The sequence below is a fragment of the Zophobas morio genome, unplaced genomic scaffold, assembly GCF_036711695.1.
Source record: "Zophobas morio isolate AGI-343-1 ecotype UQ-CSIRO unplaced genomic scaffold, CSIRO_AGI_Zmor_V1 ptg000006l, whole genome shotgun sequence".
Lineage (NCBI taxonomy): Eukaryota > Metazoa > Arthropoda > Insecta > Coleoptera > Tenebrionidae > Zophobas > Zophobas morio.
This window is the reverse complement of record NW_026972111.1, coordinates 14760349-14782366: the sequence shown is the minus strand read 5'-3', so window position 1 is coordinate 14782366 and position 22018 is coordinate 14760349. Positions and strand designations below refer to the sequence as shown.

The following is a 22018-nucleotide window of genomic DNA, read 5'->3' as shown; positions in this document are numbered from 1 at the left end:
ATATTTTGTAATAAATTTCACCTTCTTCTTTAGAGAACATAAATTTGGCCATAATTACAAAAACCATCACCATTAAAACTGAAATAGAACTGAAATAGAGAAAATATTGTCCGTGCTTATACGCTTAAACATGTAATCTAAAGAACTCGAGTGTAATTAAAACTTTTTTTTCCATGCTTTACTCACAATAATTAAACTCCACATTGGTAAAAAAAGAATTATGCGCTTGTTTTCATATCTCAATTTCCTTAGGTCCGGGACTTTCGAACTCATAGCTCATATTCTATTTTTCGCTCTAGATACATAAATAGCCCAAATTAGATCTTATATATAATTTTATTAAGTGATGATTCTAATTTCCGGAAATTTCGAATAAATTGTGGAGATTTGTGTGTTTTGGAAATTAACATGAATCTAGCACGACCCTATAGTGCATTTCGGTTCGACTTGGCAGCGTACACAACTCATAAACAATGCATTTTAAATAGGAAAATTCCCAACGTTGTTATCAATTATTATCCAAAAGCCTACCAATTTCTGAAAAAGTTGATACATGAATCTTACACAAATTATTAAAAATCAAATTTTAACACGGATAAAAGCGGAATAACAAAAACTTTATGAGAATTTGTGTTAGATTCATGTATCAATCTCCCATATAAAATGCATTACTTACAGGTTTTGTGTGCTGCCAAGTCAAAGCTGAATGGACTCTAGAATTACCTAATAGCAAATAAATTGAAACAAGTTGAGAGAAATTTTTGCAGAAAATGAAAATCAACATTACTCGAATATCACAATTTATCCGATTTTTTATATTAACAATAATAAAACTAAAGAAATTTTACAGCTAGAACTAGGAAAGTGATAATATGATTTCTAAACATCGTCATTCCAAAAAATTAATGCGTGACTATACGTCAAAAATATATTCAATATTTGTACATATTTTCAGTTAATTATTTATTTTTAATGGATAAATGATTATTGAATTTACTGCGACAAAACAAAATAAACTAATAATGATCTCTGACTAAAAATTTGTATAAGGTTATAGTGTCCTGAATTTAAAATCAAATTTCGCGCTGAGAAAGAAAACATGTAAAAAAATAAAAATAAGAAAACTAGTCAACAACATAGGCAAACACCCATACGTTAGCACTCGCACAGGAATCCCCTTCGACTGGTAGGGGCAGAGGAGTTGGAGCATTTAGATATTTGAAAGATCACTCACTTTCTGTTTTTGATGCGTCACTGAAATATGTAAAACTTTGACTACTTACTATAAATTCATAATTCATGTTAAGATTTTTGCAACAATAATGAAAACTTTCCTGTAAAACAAGTGATGGAACTTATTTTAAAAGTTCTGGCTTTTTTTACTTAAGTTATTACATGATCCCCATTTCATAACTTCTCACTCGAGATTAATAATAATTCATTTATAGCATTTGAACTAACCTTAACTGTTGATACATTTTGAGAACAAGAACCTTGAAAGTTATTATCAGTTAAATTAATAACATCGTAGACCGGGGGATGTAAGGTTTAATTTGTGCTTGTTTTTTTTTTTTGATATTATTTGTGGATCGTTATTCGGCAAGCTGAATTTGAACATTTTCTGCAGAGACATTCACGCAACGTGAGCTGCGCACCAAACCTGCCTGATTTTGATTTCTAAAGCATCTAATGTTTATCTGTTGTGTTTACCTGATATTTGTTGAACCGGTTTATGATATAAACTTGAACTTCATTTTGGTTTGATCATTAGCGTGAATTAATTCATAATTTAACTTCACGCAAATTCTTGTCGGTCGAAATTACCGATAGACTGTGGCATAATTTATAACTATGTAAATTCTTTGTCGTTTAAAGATCGTGACACAGTGTAGCGTCACGAAGAGTTGCTGCTTCACAGTTTCAGTATTCATTTCATCATCATCAGAATTTCAGGGGTACAAATTTCAGGAATGTCGACGCGGACAGTTTTCTCATTTGTTGTCAACTTAGTACATGTCGGACTTTTTCTTTATTAACAATAACAAAATAAATGAGTCGAAGTCGATCAATTGCAATAATGGTAGGATGGAGTTTTTTTAGCGAAAATTGTCTCGTAAACCTTTTTTTTTCCAAATTCCTGGACTTCTCCGTTGGATGCGTTTTCTCTTTGGCCTGGTAATCTACGAGGAAGTGGATGATACGATTAATGATGTAACAGCTCTTGTACCGCGAGGATGAGTATGCACAACCTAATGCTGAAAAACTGAGGAGAGCTCGATCGCTTTGATCAGATTTGGACTATTATTTGGACTCCCGATACCGACTTTGGTTTTATGCATATTACCATCCAGTTACTTTAATGACGATTTCTTCTTTTCGTTGTATTTAAATTTGTGATATTTGTATCGATATGTAACATTTAATTTTCATTTTTGAAAACTGGAATGGGTTTTTGTAGCTGGTCTCCAATTTTCCCTCTCCAAAAACAACTTGGTATCCATATTTTGTATTTTAATTTAAAAGCACTTTTCCGACTTTGAGGTCTACCATTTTCCATTTGAACACATTCCGTCATAAAAAGAACACAACGTAAAGTTCCATTTTGTTAACCGCCACAGTTTAAAGCCAAATTTTGAAAATTTCGCGCTTTTTAAAATTTTGTTCCCATGTCAATTTTGGCGGAATGTTTGAGTTAGCAAAAGTTTATTTAAATAGAACCTCTTTCACCCCTAAATTACTATCAACCAAATCCAGCTTCAAAGATAAATTATAAAATTCTGCAAATTTTATTTTATTTTTTTGTTAACCCCTAGGAAATAAAAACAAAAATAAATGTGAATTATTAAACCAAATGTAAACAAGCGTATTACGTGTATTTGTGTAGTAGTTCTTCTTAATGCAATTTTTGAAGAGGATAAACAGATGCATTTTTAATTTCACTGTTAAATCGTAAAGGGTTAGAGTGCAATTTTGATTTTTTTCAAAAATTTAGCTATCAAATAAGTTTAAAAATAAGGACGTATTGATAAATTGCAAATATCACAGTAGTTTAGGAAACTATTTGTTTAAATTAATCAGTTCTAAAAAATATTAATGCACGATAGGTGTATAGACTCACAACATTTTGCAAATTTTGGATATAATTAAGCCAGTAACATTTTTAAGATGACGTCATAAATTTTTTGGGAAGAAATGAGGATAAATTTTGATTAACAACTGACCATGTTTACGATAATCTTAAATCATTTGCAAAGTATCAGAGCAGTTGCTTTTGCGGTTTTAATTTTAAATTGTAAAATGTTATACAATTTTTATATGTGTTTTTGGTGCATCACTTGGGTGGTGATAGAGGGAAAACACCTGTTAAAAATTGGTACGTAAAATTTAGTTTGCAATTTCACCAGAAGGCAATTGTTTAAACAAAAATAAATCGCATTCGACACCACGGTCCCCCTCAATAATTAGTATAAGATCAGTTTATTTACTTTTTTACTTATTTTCCAATGCTAATAATAAATGTTGTAAAATAATTGAGGACTCCGTCAGCACGTATAATTTTTATTTCATTGTTTGTAAATTCAGAGTTAGTTAAATTCACGTTAGGTTTTTTAACCGTTCATGGTTCTAATGCAATTTTACAATGTTCATATAAGACAGGTGACGGAAATTCACTTATTCAGGCTTAAAGTTCTGGATGGTTTTACCAAAGTTATATCAGGTGATTTTTTTTAATTTTTGTTCTATTTCCTGTGCTGAGGTATGCGCCATGGTCAACTAGAGCAGAAATTTAAAAAATCACACGGTATTATTCATACATCACAACTTCTTACTCGATAAAAATAGTTCATTTAACTATGGCAGTTAAACTAAATGCTGAAAATTAGTGCAAGATCAATTAATTAACGTTTTTCTAATTTGTTTCACTATTCGTATATTCACAGTTCACATAGTATTTTTAACAGTTCATAGTTCTAGCAAAATTTAGGACAATAATGTAAATTCTAACGTAACATAGAAGTCATTTTATATAGTAATGACATCTACAGTTCTGGATGATTTTACCTAATTTTTAAACATTTTGATGAGATACTGAGACTGATATAGTAAAAAAGCAGGTGTGAATAAAGTAGTTTAACGTTTACTTTGAATAAGTACGTTATAAATTGGTACATATTTTCGTTAATTTTGACAGTTTGTATCGATGAAAATTTCAGCTGTGTATTTAACAACATTTGGAACAGAACCATAAACTTACAATTTTTTGCTGTAATTATTTTATAGATGTATTAGTTTGATTTCTTTACAAACTCCACAGCATTCTGATATAGAAAACAAAAAAAATTTATGTACGACAATAAAAATACAATTCACCTGCGATTTCATGGCTCGTGAATAAACGCTTTCAGTTCGTCGATAAAATAAAATTTTATCGACCTGTATAAAAATAACTGTCGATTATTCTCCCTAGAAAGTTGCTTACCTCTATCAAAAATGAAGAATAGTAAACAGTGCTATTCCTCAACAATCACAATTTAATTATTATAAAAAATATAGCTATATATAATATCAAACATTGTAATTGAAAACCTAAAATTTTTTGTTTTCAATTGCTACAATGTTTATCAAAATTCTGAAAGCAGTTGTGTTAGTCAGATTAAATATTTTTAAGTTTCTTGAATATCATGTTATTCAAAATAGGTAGCAACAAGCACATTAGATCAGAGTAATTTTGCAATTTCAGATATCATTTCGTGTTATTATCGATATTATCGACACGTATCATTATCATTGCTTTTCCATTTTCAAAAAATTTTATTATATATTAGATTTTATGAGAATTTCATGTTACTAAATTGCGAAATAATCCTTCAACAAAATGACTGCAAAGGGTAATCCACTCTGAAAGAATTAACATTGAATACCCTATATGTTTTGTCACTTCATAAACGATTACACAAGCACACATTATCATCAATGTTCTCTATTACGCCATAAGCTTGTGCTCGCGTCTTGGGAATAAGAAAATTATATCTCAACAACTGCGTACAAATTACCAATCTGCTTCTGACGCTACATTTGGACCTAACTGGATCACTTTCTCATTCCTGCTGCACATTCACAAATTACCAACCGTGTTGTTAAAACATTTGCAAGCCGCAATCACCTCTTTTATATTTTAACTACATTTTGTAAGTGCTGTGTTATCCAGATTTTTATTTCTGACAGGTGAGTCTGCAGTTATTTCCTTGAAGTACATTTTATAGAGCGCTATAAGAAAAAAAACGTGTTGCCGTATAAATACAGTAGCAACATTGCATACATACCTTACTGTTAAAAAACAGAGAAGTAGTTTTACTGCTTTCTTCACTTACTTATAGTTCATCACGTTTGATCTGTCAGTGAGCGCTCCAACAAAATTCATCGTGTTAGATTACGATTTGTTGTTATTTCATTTTAATGTTCTATTAACATCATACAGAATTGTTTACTTACCTTAGATTAATTCTAGTATTGTGACTTGCCTTGAAAATTGTAATAAAAAATATTAGTAACCCCTAATTATTTAAATCTGATTCAGTTGAAATAAGGTTTTCGTTGTAAAGAACTCAGTTTTCAATTGGTATTAGTATAAATTTGTAGACCTCGACACTAAAAACAATTTCAAAAATGGTAACACATATAAAAATAATAGTAGAACAACATATTATAAGTTTAATTACCCGTGAGTACCGCCCTGACCCTGTGAAAACTTCCTGTTGTGGTGTCCCGATTTAAAAATTAAATTTCGCGCCGAGAAAAAAAAACAAATATATACGGAACTACATTTGAAAAATAAAAACATAATTCAAATCTCATGCTTTAGCGCGTGTAGGATGTATTAGCGAAATGCAGTAAAGTACAAGTAGAATTTTCGAAGGTCACTTCTTGTTTTGGCAGTGTGAGTGAAAACACTGTCTAAATTTAGTTTGTAATTTTGCAAAAGGACAATTGTTTAAATATAAGATAAATAGCGTTCGACGCCACGGTCCTTCCCAACGAGTGTAAGTGCAAGACTAGTAAACTAACATTTTTGTAATCAAATGTTATGAAATTGTTGACGATTCCGTCAGCACGTGTGTTTTTGTTTCACTGTTTGTAAATACACAGTCCAAATTAGGATTTTTAAGTGTTGATGGTTCTAATGCAGTTTTATGACATTAATGTAAATGCTAATGGAAAACACGTAGCAGAAATCCACTTATTCGGGTTTAACTAATTTTTTTCAATGATCTCTAAAGTTCTAGATGGATTTAACTTAAGTTGTTATATTATTTACACTTTATAACTTCTCACTCGCGATTTTAAAAAAGTTCATTTATGGAATTTGAATTAATTTTAAATATTGATACGTTTTGCCGCAAAGGGCTTTGAAAATTATCATCAGTTAAATTACTTTCATGTTTTCTCGACGTTTCATGACCTCTAGAGTAAAAATAATTGCAATGGTTGAATGTGCGACAAAAACTGTTTGTTTTAAAATGTAAAGTTATGTTTCTGCCGAATATATGTTATAAGAATATAAGTACATATCGTTTGTATCAAATGAAGTTCCAAACACCCACTCCGAGTGATTTTTCATTTGAACACCCGTTACTTCAGAGAGGAGGGAAATTCAACCTCCAACCAATTTTTTTGTACATATTATGTTTATGTGTTATTTTCTTATAGCCTAAATTTCTCTTACAGTCTAATCTATTAAACACTTATTCTTGAAGTATCGACACCACTTTATTTTATTGTGAATTTGACCGTATTTAATCTGTCGGTTGTGTTTCTTCCATATGAATTCGGTCCACGATGTAATCTTTGTTAACTCACTTTAATTTAATCAATAATGTTGCGAAATAAACCCATACGCCGCCCCAGTACGACGCCTATGGGTTCTAGTATGTACGGCGATGATGACTCATGGTCGGTGACGGCGGACAGAAAAGAGCCTGGAAGCGGAAGTCGCGAATGGGTGCTCCAGATAAGTCTAGAAGCAGTGACGGAGGCGTTTCGAGAAGAACCGCGTGGCTCTTTAAATTGAGACCACCGTCGGGAACGATAATTATTCAGTCGAGTCGAGTCCAACGAATATCGAGAAAACCTAGTCAAGTTGCGCAGGAATTATTTTGTACATAATCGCTGTGTAATTAAATCCAAGTTACTAAGAAATAAATTGTTGAGTTTAACCCACGCCGATTTTAAATACCCGTCCAACGTAACAATAATTTGAATTAACGCCTAATTTAACACCATGTAAATTATTTTTGTTTAAAATTCTTGATGGGGAGTAACATAAATATTGCTTACTTCCTATCTGGTAATTCTAGTACTCATTCAGTTATAAGGTCCAAATTTTCAGTTGAAATAGAAGCACAAGTTTGCTAGGTATTTATGGGGAAACTCATGAAATGCGCAGTTTGAAAATATCTGGCTATTTTGCGGAGGTGGGGTACAGCTTATAATATGCGGCAGGTTTTTTGGGATAGAGATGTGGTGTGCGCGTGTTACCACAGTAAGATCATTGAGGAAAGTTTACAGACTACGAGAACGAACTTTAATTAAGCTCTGATCACGACGTTCTCTATAGCACATTTGGTATTTACTCTATTGTCACTTATTTCGCAGCTTTTCCCTCACCAGGAAGGAAGAATAAGCAGTATACTATGGTAACCCAATGATCGCATCAAAATTAGACATGGGCAGATCCATTAATTCTCGACGAAAGTGTGCGCACATGGGTCGGCGATTTTGATGCTGATTTTTTCCTCGAAAGTGCACCTAAAAAGGAGACGATCCTGAAAATTTGAGCCCGATATGTGCAAATCCGGCCGCTGGAGAATTTTTTGAATTTTTGAAAAAGTCGATTTTTCACTAATTTTCTAATATTTGTATCTCAGCTTCTATATAACTTGAAGACTCCTGCCCAGCGGCATTCTTATCAGTAAGACTTCTACTTTTATGAAAAAAATAGATATTAGGTCTAAAGTTATATCCGGCTTAGCTAATAGCTTCCAACTAAACAACTGTTTTGGTTAAATTTTACCTATTTATAAAACACTATTATATGTACCGTATTCAAAGTTAAGAGTCGACCAGCAGCTAATATCTTTTGTCGAGGTATATTTTAATGGAATCGACCCAGATTTTGTTTAATTGCTCCGATTTTGTAAAGTTACAGCTATTTAAAACCAATCAAACTTTAAAAAATCGCTGTTTTTAAATAGCTAGAACTTTTTTATCCGAACTTCAATTTGTTTCAAACTTTCGGGAAAGTTGCTTTATTCTGTCCCAAAGAAGCCCTGAACATTTGAACTAGGGAATCGAGCTTGTATTTGAGTTAGAAATTTTTTAATATTGTCAAACGTACGGTCCCACTCCTAACCAAATTCCAGATCTGATCAAAAGAGATACAAATATTTGAAAATTAGTGAAAAATCAACGTTTTCAAAAATTCAAAAAATTCTCCAGCGGCCGGATTTGCACATATCGGGCTCGAATTTTCAGGATCGTCTCCTTTTTAGGTGTACTTTCGAGGAAAAAATCAGCATCAACATCGCCGACCCAAGTGCGCACACTTTCGTCGAGAATTAATGGATCTACTCACATATATACAAAAAATTTAAAACTTCAATCAAAATAAGTTCGCAAAATTCACAGCATCTGTTAAATGAAATCCCAGTTCATATAAAATAAAGAAGATATGAAATAGACACAACAAGCACATATTCAATACGATCAAATAAAAATAATAATTTGAGAATAAGGATTCAAATTCAAACTGTAAGAAATTATTAAACCTGGAAGAAAAGATTGAAGCTCTCCTGTTTTCGAATACACGATGATATTTATAGAGTTAGAGTACGTAGTTATGAACTGTGTAATGTAATAACTTAAGTAAAAACACCCATAACTTTAAATATACCTATCGTTACTAAAATAAGTTGGACCTTAATAAGTGAATTCCTTGCCGCATATTTTTGAGCCATTAAAAAAATCTTGACATGAACACATTTCAAATTAGAAAATAGCTAATTAACTGGTTCTACACTAATTACACGCGTTGAGGAGGACATGGCATCGAATGCGATTCATTTTGTTTAAACAAAAATTGGTGAAATTACAAACATAAATTTAGGTACCAACTTTAAGACGTAGTTACACCCACCACACCAAAACACGAAAAAGGAAGTGAGTACCCCTGCTGTCTTATTACAAAACTCCCTAGAACTACGAGTCTATGGATAATTTTTTCGCTGCTCCCCCAAATGGACTAAAAATTTTCAAAACAGGACACCAGAGCACCCTCCATACTTTGCATTTTGATTTCAGGTGACTTCGTCACCCTTGGGGTGTCACTTTGAAAATGAACACGTTCGGCCATTTTCGTTCCATTTTGTTGGTGATCAACTGATCACAGCTCCAGGCCAAATTTTAAATTTTTCGCGGGTTTTGTGTTTCAATTTGGCGGAATGTTTGGTTTATCACACTGTCAAACTTCCTTTTTCTGGCATTGTTTTTTTTTTCCTAGCGTTAATACATAGAATTTATTCTAAGATAGTTTCAGAATTTGTTCCAGGGTGGATGAAACATTATTTATAGAACGTACTAATGATACAATAGAAGAATGACGTGGACATGACTTACTTTTTTCTAATATAACAACGTTATTCAATTTTAAAACGCTTTTGTAGAGATTTGTGCTTTGAATACTAATGAAAGTACATAATTTGCATGATGCATGCGTTGTTCAGGTTTTAATCTAACTAGTACAGTATAGCTAATAATATGAAATAAAACAACCAAATGCATTTTTTATTATTTATTTTTTAAAGATACAACAAATTAATATTATTTAACTTAAAATCTAACATTATGATTTAGTATTATTTATTATTTTGCACTGCAAGGATTTACTGAAAATGTCCTCTAACGGTAATGGCACAAGAACAAATTTTTAATGACATAGGTACGAAGAACGTCAGTATCAACATCGTTAAGAAACTCAATATGTTAAATTAATTTCAGAGCAAACAGCTTTTACAAACAGCTCAATATCTTAATTACTGTCTGTCTTGTCATTCCTAGCACCAACTCGTAGTCAATGTGTGTAAATGTATACATAGCTATACTAATTATTATTAGTTTAGAAGTTTGTTTTTAGCAATTTTTAAGACACATTTTCATGATTTTTTATTTATTTATTAAGTATTTTTTTAGCGGAAATGACACTGATGTACTGATGACAAAATAAAACAACTATAATTCTCTAACCATGCCCAACAAACACAACTCTTACGTAACAATCGTCAACTAGTGATCTAAACTACTCTGATCAACATGTTCAAACTATTTAAGAAATTTACAATCTGACATTTTCCTAATAGAATTGCTTTTTGAATTTTTACTATTATTATTGTTATTACTGTTAATTACTATTAATATTTACGATAAATGACGTAATAGCAAATTATTAAGAAACTTAAAAAATCTTTACAAACTATAACGCTATTAGTAACAATTCCTTGGTAATTATTATACAACAAAAAATAATAATAATAACAAAATTTTGCCGTCTATCGTCTGTCGTGTGTTTCTGATTTCATTATCATCATATATCGTATAGGGTATAGACAAATGATATGACGATAGCAAAAATATATCTGATTTTAACAAAATTTTACAATTTTACTTAATTTGGTTAAAAATTTTGGCTATGCGTTAAGAATATCGTGAAGATAATAAATCGTTAATCAGAATTCCTTCCGAAAACTTGAGTACGTCATCTCAAGATTTTGTTCAGTAAATTTTTCTTCAGATTTATAGTGTGATATGTTTGTTCTTTTATTTGTGGTTTAATAAGATACCGATAGTTATTGTGACGTATATCCATTACTGTAAAAAATAATATATCTAAAAGAACACACGAAACCATTTGTCAATATCTTAACACTGATTTAGTGACTACAGAACAAATATTAAAATGTATTTATTTATCCCCTCTACAAAATTAAAGACGTCATCGCAAAAATTTATTAAAGGTGTTTGTTAAAAAATGTGTTTCGAGATGCAAAACTAATTGTGCTTTAGTAACATATATATTTTTGTAATTGTTTACATAGGATTTTTAAAAAATTAATTAACCACTCAGTTAATTTTATTGATTAAATTTAAAATAGTAGACACGCCATTTTCCATGTAGCTCCTTACTTAATGTTTTTAGGCAACTTTGTCTTTCAATTGAGGTAAAACAGGCTATTAAACTGAATAATTTTTTGCCTGTAATTAAAAAAAAATCGGGTCAGCACATAATTCGATAACTATTTATTTTGTCAGCCTCGATTTGTTTTCTATTGTTCTGTCACCGTTAGAAATTAGAAAATAAATCACAAGCTACGTGCTTAGCTAAAATTATTTTAGAGAGGGTCTTCAAAATTTTAAGGTCGGAAACTTCCGTATTTAGTAAACCCAAAAAAAATGACACCCACATGTGTACTTGAAACCTTGTTACCTCAATCAATTATTACAATTAATAGGATCAAAAGTGTATTCAAATCATTTTTGCTGTTTTTAGATTTGTGTTTCTACTCCTTTTATTGAGTATTTCGGCGAAAACATGCCTAACATGCGCACGAGAATTATTATTGTCATAAATGTAAAAGCAAAAGTAAAATAAAAAAATCACGTGAGATTACTATTACTAATCATTTTGTTTTCTCACTAGAGCACGTTTCTGTATTCACAAATAGAAATTATTCGAGTATGTAAAGTGGTATGTTAATTTCGTCATCGATGATTTAAATGATTTAAATCTATGTTTGAATAGTATTGTGTAATTGCGATAAAATCCAAAGAATTCCATCAAATCGACCAACTTTTGATATAATTATCACCAAAGGTCAACTCTGGGGAACAGCAAACGTAGTAATCTTTCTTTTTCTGATTGTTCACTAATAAGTTAGACGTTCGAATTCGCGCTTTTCTTTGTAATTCAATTATCATGTTTTCCCGCGCTTTTGTAACCGCCAACCACCTGTTGAATAACCGGGTATGTAGTGCTTCATTTTTAATATTTTTCACAAAAATTACAACTAAATTTATAGAAATGTCGCATAAACAAGATGTTTTTTAAGTTGAGCAACTAGTAGCGTCAGTAGTTTGGTCACCATGTGGTCCTTATGACCTTAAAAAACGTATTTAATTTTGATAAAACGAAAGGTTATCACATTTTGTTTCCTAAGGTCTTCGTTAAGAGTCACGAGAGTAATTGTTATAAGTTAGTCTAACAAACAGATTAATAAAGTACAAGTCGTGGTTTTGCAGCACAAGACAATTCAAATAAGTTTTATTTTACATATTTCAGGTTAGTTGTTTATAACCTCACTTTTAAACGTTACTTTTGAATTAAGGTTCTAAAAATGTTAATTTACCTGAAAACTTTTACATTGCAGAACATACAAAAGCTGGTGCTATCGCAAACAAAGAAAATGAGTCAACAGCTTATTAACTCCAACGTTTGGGAATCGGATCCTGAATTGTTTGCCATTATCAAGGAAGAAAAAAAACGGCAAGTTACAGGACTGGAGCTGATTGCATCCGAGAACTTCACGTCCTTACCGGTGTTGCAGTGTCTCAGCACATGTTTACACAATAAGTATTCAGAAGGTTTACCAGGACAAAGGTATTTCACAAATTCAGATTTACATTCGAGTTTGCAACAATAAAATCATTACAGGTATTATGGTGGAAATCAGTTTATCGATAAGGTTGAACGTTTAGCGCAAAAACGGTCGTTGGAAGCGTATAAGTTAAATCCAGAAGAATGGGGGGTAAATGTTCAACCATACTCTGGGTCGCCTGCAAATTTTGCAGTTTACACTGGTGTGTAGATTATATTTACTTATTGAATTACTGTTCTAAATAACTGAATTTATTTAGGTCTTGTTGAGCCCCATGGACGCATTATGGGTTTAGATTTGCCTGATGGTGGCCATTTAACGCATGGATTCTTTACGGCAACAAAAAAAATTTCTGCAACGTCAATGTTCTTTGAGTCTATGCCATATAAGGTAAGTGCTTAATTGCTTTAGCTGTAGCATGTCTAATGAGATATTTGTCTGTGGTAAATATGCTTAAGATACACTAATTAGTTAAGTCACTGGCATTGTCAAGGTCATAAATTAATCCTTGTTGAGCCATTATTTAATAAATTTGTAGTTTCACAGACTATTTTGTGAAGTAATGAGATAATTGAAAACTAAATTAAATTTTTCGCATAACTTGGTTCATGTTAGTCCGAAAGTACGGGGCGATTTGTTGTCAAATTTTTGTATTTATATTCGGAATATCATGTAGGTGGTAAAACGCTACCCAAAATTTGCCTAATCATCCCCACCAATAATGTGATGACGTCACTTCAAATTTGCACATAGTAAATGGGTTTTAAATTGTATGAAATAACATAGTCCTACACATGTAGTTTATGACTCCGTATTGAGTTTTTGCCCGAAACGCCCAGATTTTTGTAAAAAAAAAAATCAAAATTATCAAACAACATTTTGGAATTTAATTTTGAATCTGCAAAACCGAATGCTTTGAAATATTGCAGATGTTTTAAAGTTATGATAAGCATGATAAATTTTTAATCAAAATATATTTACATCTCCCCTCCAAAAAATTGATGACGTCAGCTCAAAATTTTGCCGTACACATCCTATCTAAATTTTAAATCTGCAAAGTATGATGAGTCAATACTTGTGATTTATCACAGATTGAGTCAATTTATTTTATTGTTTAAATCAAGAAATGCAAAATTTAATACTTTTAAATCTTGTAGACGTTTTGAAGTTATTGTAAGCATGGTAACTTTTTAATTTCTGTCTGTTTACCAACCCTAAAAGATTGATCGCGTTATCTCAAAATTTTACCGAATAAATCCTGAAATTGCAAAATATGATTAGTCTATACTTGTAATTTATCATTGCATTCATTTTTTTTAGATTTGCTTATACAGATAAATAAAATTTTGCAAAATCACGTTTTATAATTGTACGAAGAAGCTAGATTTATTAGACTGTACTTCAAGGGCGACAGAAGTTCTGTCTAAATAACCGTATACCATTTTTTTAAAAGCCTCTCCCATGGTGTCATTTCGTATAGAAATTTTCGAAAACTATATGCGACTGAAGATGAATGGGAAAAAATCTCAAAGAATTAAAAAAAAACGAAAAAAGCCTCGGAGAAAATAATGACTGTAACTATAATTAATTCTTGGCTTCGTTAGAATCCTTTAAATTATCATTTCTAATTTTGATTAACGTCTGATTTTAACTATAATCCGAAATTCTTGTTTTAGCACCAACAAATTTTTACTTAGAAATTATAAGTTTACACTTTGCGACATTTTACATTTTTTACTTCCCCAGCGTAAGTGAAGTATTGTAATATTGTAAGCATCCATCCGGCGATTGATCACTTTCATATTTTCTCGACGTTTCATGACCTCTCGAGTGCGAAAAATAGATCTCGCTTTTCCGTCTGTCTGTCGTCTCTCTGTATCGATGGAAATGAATATGAATGCATTGATGAAGCGTAAGATTATGACTGTATTTTCAATGAGTTTTCTCATTTGAAAATGTTGTGATAAGACACCTATGTCAGTTCCGATACGTGCAGTGTCAGATTAATAATAAAACAATGGGGTGTATCGTGATTGATTTGATCAATAAAAAAATATGGATAATAAAGCAACATGCACGATCTTCGCGTTACAAGTCCGAAATTGCACAATTAAGCAATGAACTGACGAATAAGCGCTCATAACTACTAGTACAAAAGGTTGCTATATAATTTCGATTTTTTTTTCTTATTCCAAATTTTGGATGGCTCGGAGAAAACCTCAATATGGATTTATAAAACAACCATAAGTCCAGGGTTATATTATTTTATAAAATTTAAATAATTTATACGAAAAATTTGAGGAAACTTCATCACATTGTTGGTGGGGATGATTAGGCAAATTACTCCTAACAAACATAAAATTTGACTACAATAGGTCCGATTGTTTTGAAATTTTTCTGTGTGATAAAAACTGACGTAGACGGCAAATCGACAGACTGACGGAAACGGGGACCTATTTTTTCGTATTCTAGGGGTTAAGTTACTTATTTTGTGACATTTGTGGCTTTCTTACTTTAAAATCTGTGGTTGGAACTCCAGTTCTTGATACGAGAACTAAGTAAGTAGATGTATAACAAGTTGTCGTATTTCGTCATTTGGTTTTACTGCTTCACAGTATAACCTTATTTGAAATACTGTAATGTGTTTGCAGCATAATGTGGGACACCTTGAACACGTCTCGTAGGAATGAAGTTGACTTCTATGTATACCAAAGATAGCGTTATTGTGTTTCGATTTTTTTCCAGTCATCGTACGTAAACAGTTAAAAAATTGTACTAATGCACAAATAATACCATTTCGGAGAACATACTTTTCAACAGGAAATTATTTAATAGGTTTTTTAGATGACGTCATCGGCTTTCCGAAGGAGATGAATTTAAAAAAAAAGTTTTCAACTAAATCTCCTAACTATTCACAATTAGTCAGAAATATATTATATAATATATATTTCTTTAGTTACATATTGTTTATATCTTAGTTGTTCAAGCCACTTACTTGTATTAAAATAAATTCCGCTTTTAAATTCGTTTATGTCAGTTAAGAGAAGTTGTCTGCTTTCCGTGGACTGAACGTGAGACTACGTAGACAGATAAATAAAGATAGAAAGTTATACTTTCTTTGTTAGATAATGCAGCAAAGCACAGCATAATACACGGTCAAATGTAGTAATATAAGCTTAATTTTGCTAAAATTCAGGAAAACGGGTAACATATTTATTCTTAAATTGGCACAAATCCGACTCCGTGTAGACAGATACCTGTTTTTCGACAAATTGGTGTGAACGATAAATATTCCTTAAAACCACTGTTTTACTGTCCGTCTCGATATTGGCAGTAAAATTCTATAGGGTATATTTTTATTTCTATTGGATAAAGACTAAAATTTCCTCGTTTGAAAATTTTGAATTCGAAATTTAGAACTTTACTTTACAGTAAATTTATTACTGGTAGATTTTCGATGGAAATGAGTTTTTTTTTAATTAACAGATCACTTGATTCATTGAGCAATCGAGAAAAAAGACAAATATGGACGATTTGAAAATGAAACAAGACGAAATCTTTGAATGTATGAAAATTAATACAACGTTTGTGGCCGTTCATGTCTCCGTTTTTTTTTTTATGCTTGTGGTGTCCCAGTTTGAATTAAAATTTCACGCCACATATGACATAATTTCGCGATAAATTCGGGCACATTGTATAGTGTAACATTTAACACTGGTTGCACCAGAAAGTTGAACAGAACCATAAAAAATGGTCTAAGTTTATTTAGACTTTAGAATTTGAGATACAATAAAAAAAAGAAATGTTACAAAATTCATGTAGTATTACAGTAAATAAGCAATGTTGTTGTTTTTTGTGCATAATGTAGTATTTAAATCCGTAAATCCATTTTTTTTTTGTTGTCTGGGTATGTCTCGAATTTTGGAGGAATTTAATAATATACAATAAGATTGAAATTTTTTATTAAATATTTATACATTACATATACATACAATATGTATTTACCCTGTGTAATCTAGGAAAGTGTTGGAATAGGTTCTATTTGACAAATGTGTACTGTGAAATTCGGTTTACAACAATTATGAATAAATTGAATTCAAAATGTGCAAAATAATACGCGTTTCCTACCTGTCGTCGTTTTTCTTCTTTTTAATCATACTATTAACGATTTACGAGTACTTAAAAATGGGCGTGGGTAAACCTCAACAATTTATTTCTCAATAATACTACTTTACACGATTAAGTAACTATATAGCGATTATGCACAAAATAATTCCGACTTAACTCGCACTCATTAATCGACTGGAATGGATTTGACTAGACTCATTGACTGGCTGTCCCTTTCCGACGGTGGTCCGTATTTAAACAGCCGTATATTTCTTCTGGAAAGATCGTGATCGCCGCTTTTGAAGTTGTTCTGGAGACTTCCTGCGACTTCCGGCGAACCGCTGCCAGGCTTTTCTTCATTCGAGCGCCGCAATCACCGATGATTAGTCACTGGTCATCGCCGTATATAAAAAACCCACAGGCGTCGTACCGGGACGGTGTATGGGTTTCCTTCTTAAAGATGCGTCTATGGGCTTAATAGCACATGGATACTCTCTCCGCAGGAATAAAGCCTTCATGTAATCGTCTCGGATACAAATCAAAGTAAATATTTTATTAACTTTTTTAAGAAGTTTGTCGTAATCTCGGACACATTTCGTAAAATTTAACGGAAACTTTTTTTTTTTTTAGACAATCTGCTTACCTAAAAAAAATAGGTGTACACTAATAAAATACACCGGAAAGAAAAGACTCTCGCTATGTATGTCAACAATGACGTTAATTTATTTAAAAAAAATTAATAACCATCTTTCAGTGCTTCCCTATTGTTGTCTTAATTAAAAAAAAAAAAATAAGAATATCCATGTCCTAATATTTTCATACATCTTTTCAGGTGGATCCGGTATCCGGCTTAATCGACTACGACGCCCTGGCCAAAACCGCTCGCCTCTTCAAGCCCAAACTCATCATCGCCGGCATCAGCTGCTATTCGAGACCCCTCGATTACAAACGTTTCCGCGAAATCTGCGACGACGTCGGCGCCTACCTCATGTCCGACATGGCCCACATCTCCGGCTTGGTAGCAGCGGGAGTGACGCCGAGTCCTTTCGAATACAGCGACATCGTCACGACCACCACTCACAAGAGCTTGCGAGGACCTAGAGCTGGCGTTATATTCTTCAGAAAGGGCGTCCGTTCGTGCAACGCCAAGGGCGAAAAAATCATGTACGACCTGGAGAACAAGATTAATCAGGCGGTGTTCCCCGGCTTGCAGGGAGGTCCCCACAATAACACGATTGCCGCCATCGCGACCACCATGGAGCAGGCGAAAACTCCCGAGTTCGTAGAGTACCAAAAGCAAATAATCGCGAACGCGAGGAGGTTGGCGCAGGGTTTGGTAGAGAAAGGGTATAAGATAGCCACAGGGGGTACGGATGTGCATTTGTTGTTGATGGATCTGCGGAATGTGGAGATCACGGGAGCTAAGGCTGAGTATATTTTGGAGGAAGTGTCGATAGCGTGTAATAAGAATACAGTGCCTGGGGATAAGAGTGCCTTGAATCCGTCGGGTATTCGATTAGGTGAGTTTGTGCTTAAATGCGGGGTTCTCATATGGACGTACATATTTCAAAATTGGCTCTTTTCTATTTACATTTTTTGCATTGAACTGATTTATCTACAAATATGTGCTTTACGTAATCTCACAATAACCTAATTAACAAATTTCTTAAAATGACAAATTTAAGTTATGAGGGTCATTTTTCAGTGATTGTATTATTTTATTAAATATTATTTAAAATTTAGATAATCAAATAACATTAACTTGTCGAGTTAAAGTAAATATAAAATATTAATTTTTAACTCCACAATTAAATATTCTTTTGAAATTTTACCCAGACTGTGAAGAATGATGGTGTACATTTTTTACTACATATACATATAAAGTGACAATGATTATAGTGTAAATCAATCATAACTTTTGAAAACTGAAAATTCTATTTAGTAAAACTAATTTCCCTGAATTTTGCAGGTACCCCGGCTTTGACTACCAGAGGATTCGTCGAGAAAGACATCGATCGAGTCGTCGAGTTTATCGATAAAGCCCTGAAGTTGTCAAAAGAAGTTAGTGCCAAGTCAGGTCCCAAACTTGTTGATTACAAAAAAGTTATTGAATGTGATCCTGAAATACAGAAAAAAGTTGAAGCTTTAAGGGACGAAGTCGCAGCCTTCGCGTGTCAGTTCCCTCTTCCAGGATATCCCGAATATTAATATTTACGTATATTAACATTTTTAGGCGCAAAGGTTATATGTATCCATGATACAATTTTACATGTAAATTATTTGTGATCGAGAAATTTAAATACAAAAAAGTATTTTTATTAATACATGCGTTTTATGAAACGCTTGCTATCTTAATTGTTGTTTCGTTCTGACATTTTGTTTATATGCACTAAGATATTTAGTTAAACTATAGAAAGATAAGACTAATTCACATTGTTTGAGATCACCGTATAAATATACAGAAAAATGTATACCATCCCATTTAAAAATTACGTATGACGTCATCCCAAAACAGGACAAATTGATTTGCAAGTTTCTGCACAGCATATTTTTTTACTTCGTTTTAATCATAATTACACTGTCCGTAATGAAACTCAAAATAAAGTTTTTGGTTATTTAAACTGCGCATTTTAACATACTTTCTAAGAATTCAGTATTATCACTACATACCTTACGTTTTTGCTCGATTTTAATGATTCAAATATTAGTGTTTAGAAAAATCCTTCATGTTGTCCCATAAACACCACGAACGAGAAATATGAACATAAATAAACACAATAATCATATTAATGTGTTCCACTGCACTTTTATCAGTTACACAATCAGTTGTTTTCACGCCACTAGCAGTACTGCAAAATCCGCTGAATATTTAAGATGTTATTTCCATTTATAATTAGCGCCAATGTGCGACGTCTGCTCTGTCCACAATAAAGCGAGTTTTGTAAATACTAGACAGCCACAATTTAAACTGTATTTCTGTATGATACTTAATTGTCTGCAAAAATTTCAATTGCAATGCAACTATCCAGAGGTTCTTCAATTACTAGTCCCATTCAAACTGATAAAATTTATTTTACAAGCATTTAAATAATATTAAAAAGGAAAAATAAACTAACGCATAACAAAGAGGGCGAGATATCTCAAAAAAAAAAGTGTTATGATTACATGATACACTGAAATTGACACTCTCTAACTTCAGTCCCAAATTGATAAAAAGTGATTTTTCAAGATATCCAACCTAATAAATTTTGTAATAATTGCAATTAGTTATATTACATAATAAGTATAATAATATAATAAAGAGCCATTTACAATGTGATTTTTGAAATGTAGAAACTTAAAAAGTTAACAAAATACAATTTGATTGTAAGTATGTAGTCCGATAATCTGCAGCACAATTTAAATAACTTACCAAATAATGTACGTGTTTCATCATATAAAAAACACTAAAAAAATCCCCAGACAAATTTTTAAAATCAATAATTACTAGTCTAGTTCAGAGTGCATCATATCTGGGAGATTTGATGTTGATGCCTGTGATGTTTCTTCATCACTGTCATCTAAACCTCGCAAGAACGACTCAAAGAAATTTCCAAACAAACCAGTCTGTTTTTGCTGTGGGGGTTTCAAACCAAAAAAAATTTGACCTATTTTATCCAAATAACCAACATAACAAGGATCCCTTTTAATGGACGGTTCATACTGCTCACACAGTACAACAAATGTTGGTAATTTACGACTGCAACGGACAGACAATTATTTTTCACCTTTAACCATAAAATACCCACCTTTCAATAGCTTGAAGTAAAAAGAATATGAAATTAAGTAGGGGCAATAGATACGGGGGTCCTGATCTCTTTATCCGAGGGTGTTGCTCTGTATAGCTTGTGAAAGTTTGGTAAGCAGTGATTTTATTACTTAGGCATAAATACTGGAACACAGCTTGTGCAATAAATAAATCAGCTTCACATTGAAAACCCTGAGTGCTTTGAAATTCAATTAACAGTTTTGCACAACCTAGCCCATCTTTTGAATAAATATAATGGTGGCGAGCTTGATAATAATTCTTTTCGTCCCAATAAACCTGTGCTATGCACTAAAATGCAAACCATTGTATTCAAATTTACGTAAATTCTGTCACTGACTTGATGTAAAAATGGATGTCCAAAACTTCGGTGATTAGAAGACCAACGTAAAGCTTGAGCCAGAAAGGTTTCTCTTTCAGGAGTTGAAGCATTTATGCTTGAAAATATCTTACAGAGTTTAGGCGTCCACCCGTCATAGTCTTTTTCTTCAGATTTGACTAGAACATCAACTAATAGTATTGCTAAATCTGCACCACTAATTTGCTACAAAAAAAACACCGTGAGACCTGCGATTAATACATAAATTGGTGATAAAATCACCTGATCGTGCTCTAAGAACAGTAGTGATCCATTGTACAACATATCCAAAGTTTCTTTGTATTTTTTCTGAGCCAAGTACCTACAAGATAGAGGTTATGTATCGAATTTTCTGGAATTATTACAAAGAAGTGACAGTTAATAGAGAGTACCTAAAATACAAAGTTCTGTACATCTGATGGGCTTCGTAATAGTTTCCATTTTTAACTGAATTTTCTAATTTTTCTAAAACTCTTGAAACTCCACGGACACTGGAGGCGGCCATATTTATTTGGAAAATGTCACGCAGGCTCAGCAGCGACTTTTATTTTATCAGATTGGTCACATTGTTAACAAGAACAACAGAAGTAATAAAGTAGAGAGTTTCTTTAAGAATAAAGACAAAAGTACGAACAAGAGAGAGGTAAATAATAAGTGGTGAGATATTGAGCCGTCATTAAAGTGTTACGCCCACCAAACTGAGTAAATCAATAATTGTGTCGATGTTTAAATTTTGAACTATAGTTAAATTTCCAAAAATGTAACTTTAGGGTTTGATTAAGTAACAATAAATATAAATGCCTAATAACAGTATATAACAATTGATATCGAAAAATCAAGTAGTAAAAAAGTACAAACTCCTAACTTGTGCTTAGAAATGTACGTCATTTGCATCGATATTTTCAACAACTTCTTATATTGTAGGCTATACACATATGGGTTTAGCCACGGTACAAGAGATAGCCACAATTTAATATGGTAGAAATTAAAAAATTGTGTCATTCATACGAATCTACTTAATCGCTAAGTTTTATCAGCGATTTC

General features: G+C 32.1%; 3 protein-coding genes across 5 annotated transcripts in view; 1 reads left to right on the top strand and 2 right to left on the bottom strand.

The window, feature by feature from the left end:
• LOC135123668 (uncharacterized) overlaps positions 1-19769 on the bottom strand; it is a 32898-nt gene extending 13129 nt beyond the window's left edge. Inside the window, exon 1 of the mRNA XM_064048516.1 lies at positions 19482-19769. The gene's annotated coding sequence lies outside the window, so the exon portion shown is untranslated. The remainder of the gene's footprint in view (positions 1-19481) is intronic.
• On the top strand, positions 5090-19432 carry LOC135123666 (serine hydroxymethyltransferase). Of its 3 annotated transcripts, none has more exons than XM_064048513.1 (6): positions 5090-5226; positions 12477-12706; positions 12761-12906; positions 12964-13094; positions 17644-18331; positions 18781-19432. In XM_064048513.1, the coding sequence occupies exons 2-6, from the start codon at positions 12513-12515 to the stop codon at positions 19017-19019; spliced, it is 1398 nt and encodes a 465-aa protein (XP_063904583.1). In that variant the 5' UTR covers positions 5090-5226; positions 12477-12512; the 3' UTR covers positions 19020-19432. The 3 variants fall into 3 exon arrangements, with proteins under 3 accessions (XP_063904583.1, XP_063904580.1, XP_063904582.1); XM_064048510.1 differs by lacking the exon at positions 5090-5226 and adding an exon at positions 11964-12073; XM_064048512.1 differs by lacking the exon at positions 5090-5226 and adding an exon at positions 12117-12388.
• A 94-nt stretch (positions 19770-19863) lies between the features above and the next one.
• On the bottom strand, positions 19864-21507 carry LOC135123667 (uncharacterized protein). The gene is made up of 5 exons (XM_064048514.1): positions 21367-21507; positions 21218-21296; positions 20957-21160; positions 20600-20907; positions 19864-20550 (listed from the first exon to the last, which is right to left on the bottom strand). The coding sequence occupies exons 1-5, from the start codon at positions 21477-21479 to the stop codon at positions 20298-20300; spliced, it is 957 nt and encodes a 318-aa protein (XP_063904584.1). The 5' UTR covers positions 21480-21507; the 3' UTR covers positions 19864-20297.
• Between the last annotated feature and the right edge of the window lie 511 nt (positions 21508-22018).

Coding starts and splice junctions, on each gene's coding strand:
- LOC135123666 (XM_064048510.1), top strand. CDS start 12,026: ATGTTTTCCCGCGCTTTTGTAACCGCCAACCACCTGTTGAATAACCGG. Junction 12,707..12,760: donor GAAGGTTTACCAGGACAAAG/GTATTTCACAAA, acceptor AAATCATTACAG/GTATTATGGTGGAAATCAGT. Junction 18,332..18,780: donor TCCGTCGGGTATTCGATTAG/GTGAGTTTGTGC, acceptor TGAATTTTGCAG/GTACCCCGGCTTTGACTACC.
- LOC135123667 (XM_064048514.1), bottom strand. CDS start 21,479: ATGGCCGCCTCCAGTGTCCGTGGAGTTTCAAGAGTTTTAGAAAAATTA. Junction 21,297..21,366: donor TACAGAACTTTGTATTTTAG/GTACTCTCTATT, acceptor TCTATCTTGTAG/GTACTTGGCTCAGAAAAAAT. Junction 20,908..20,956: donor GACATCCATTTTTACATCAA/GTCAGTGACAGA, acceptor TTTGCATTTTAG/TGCATAGCACAGGTTTATTG.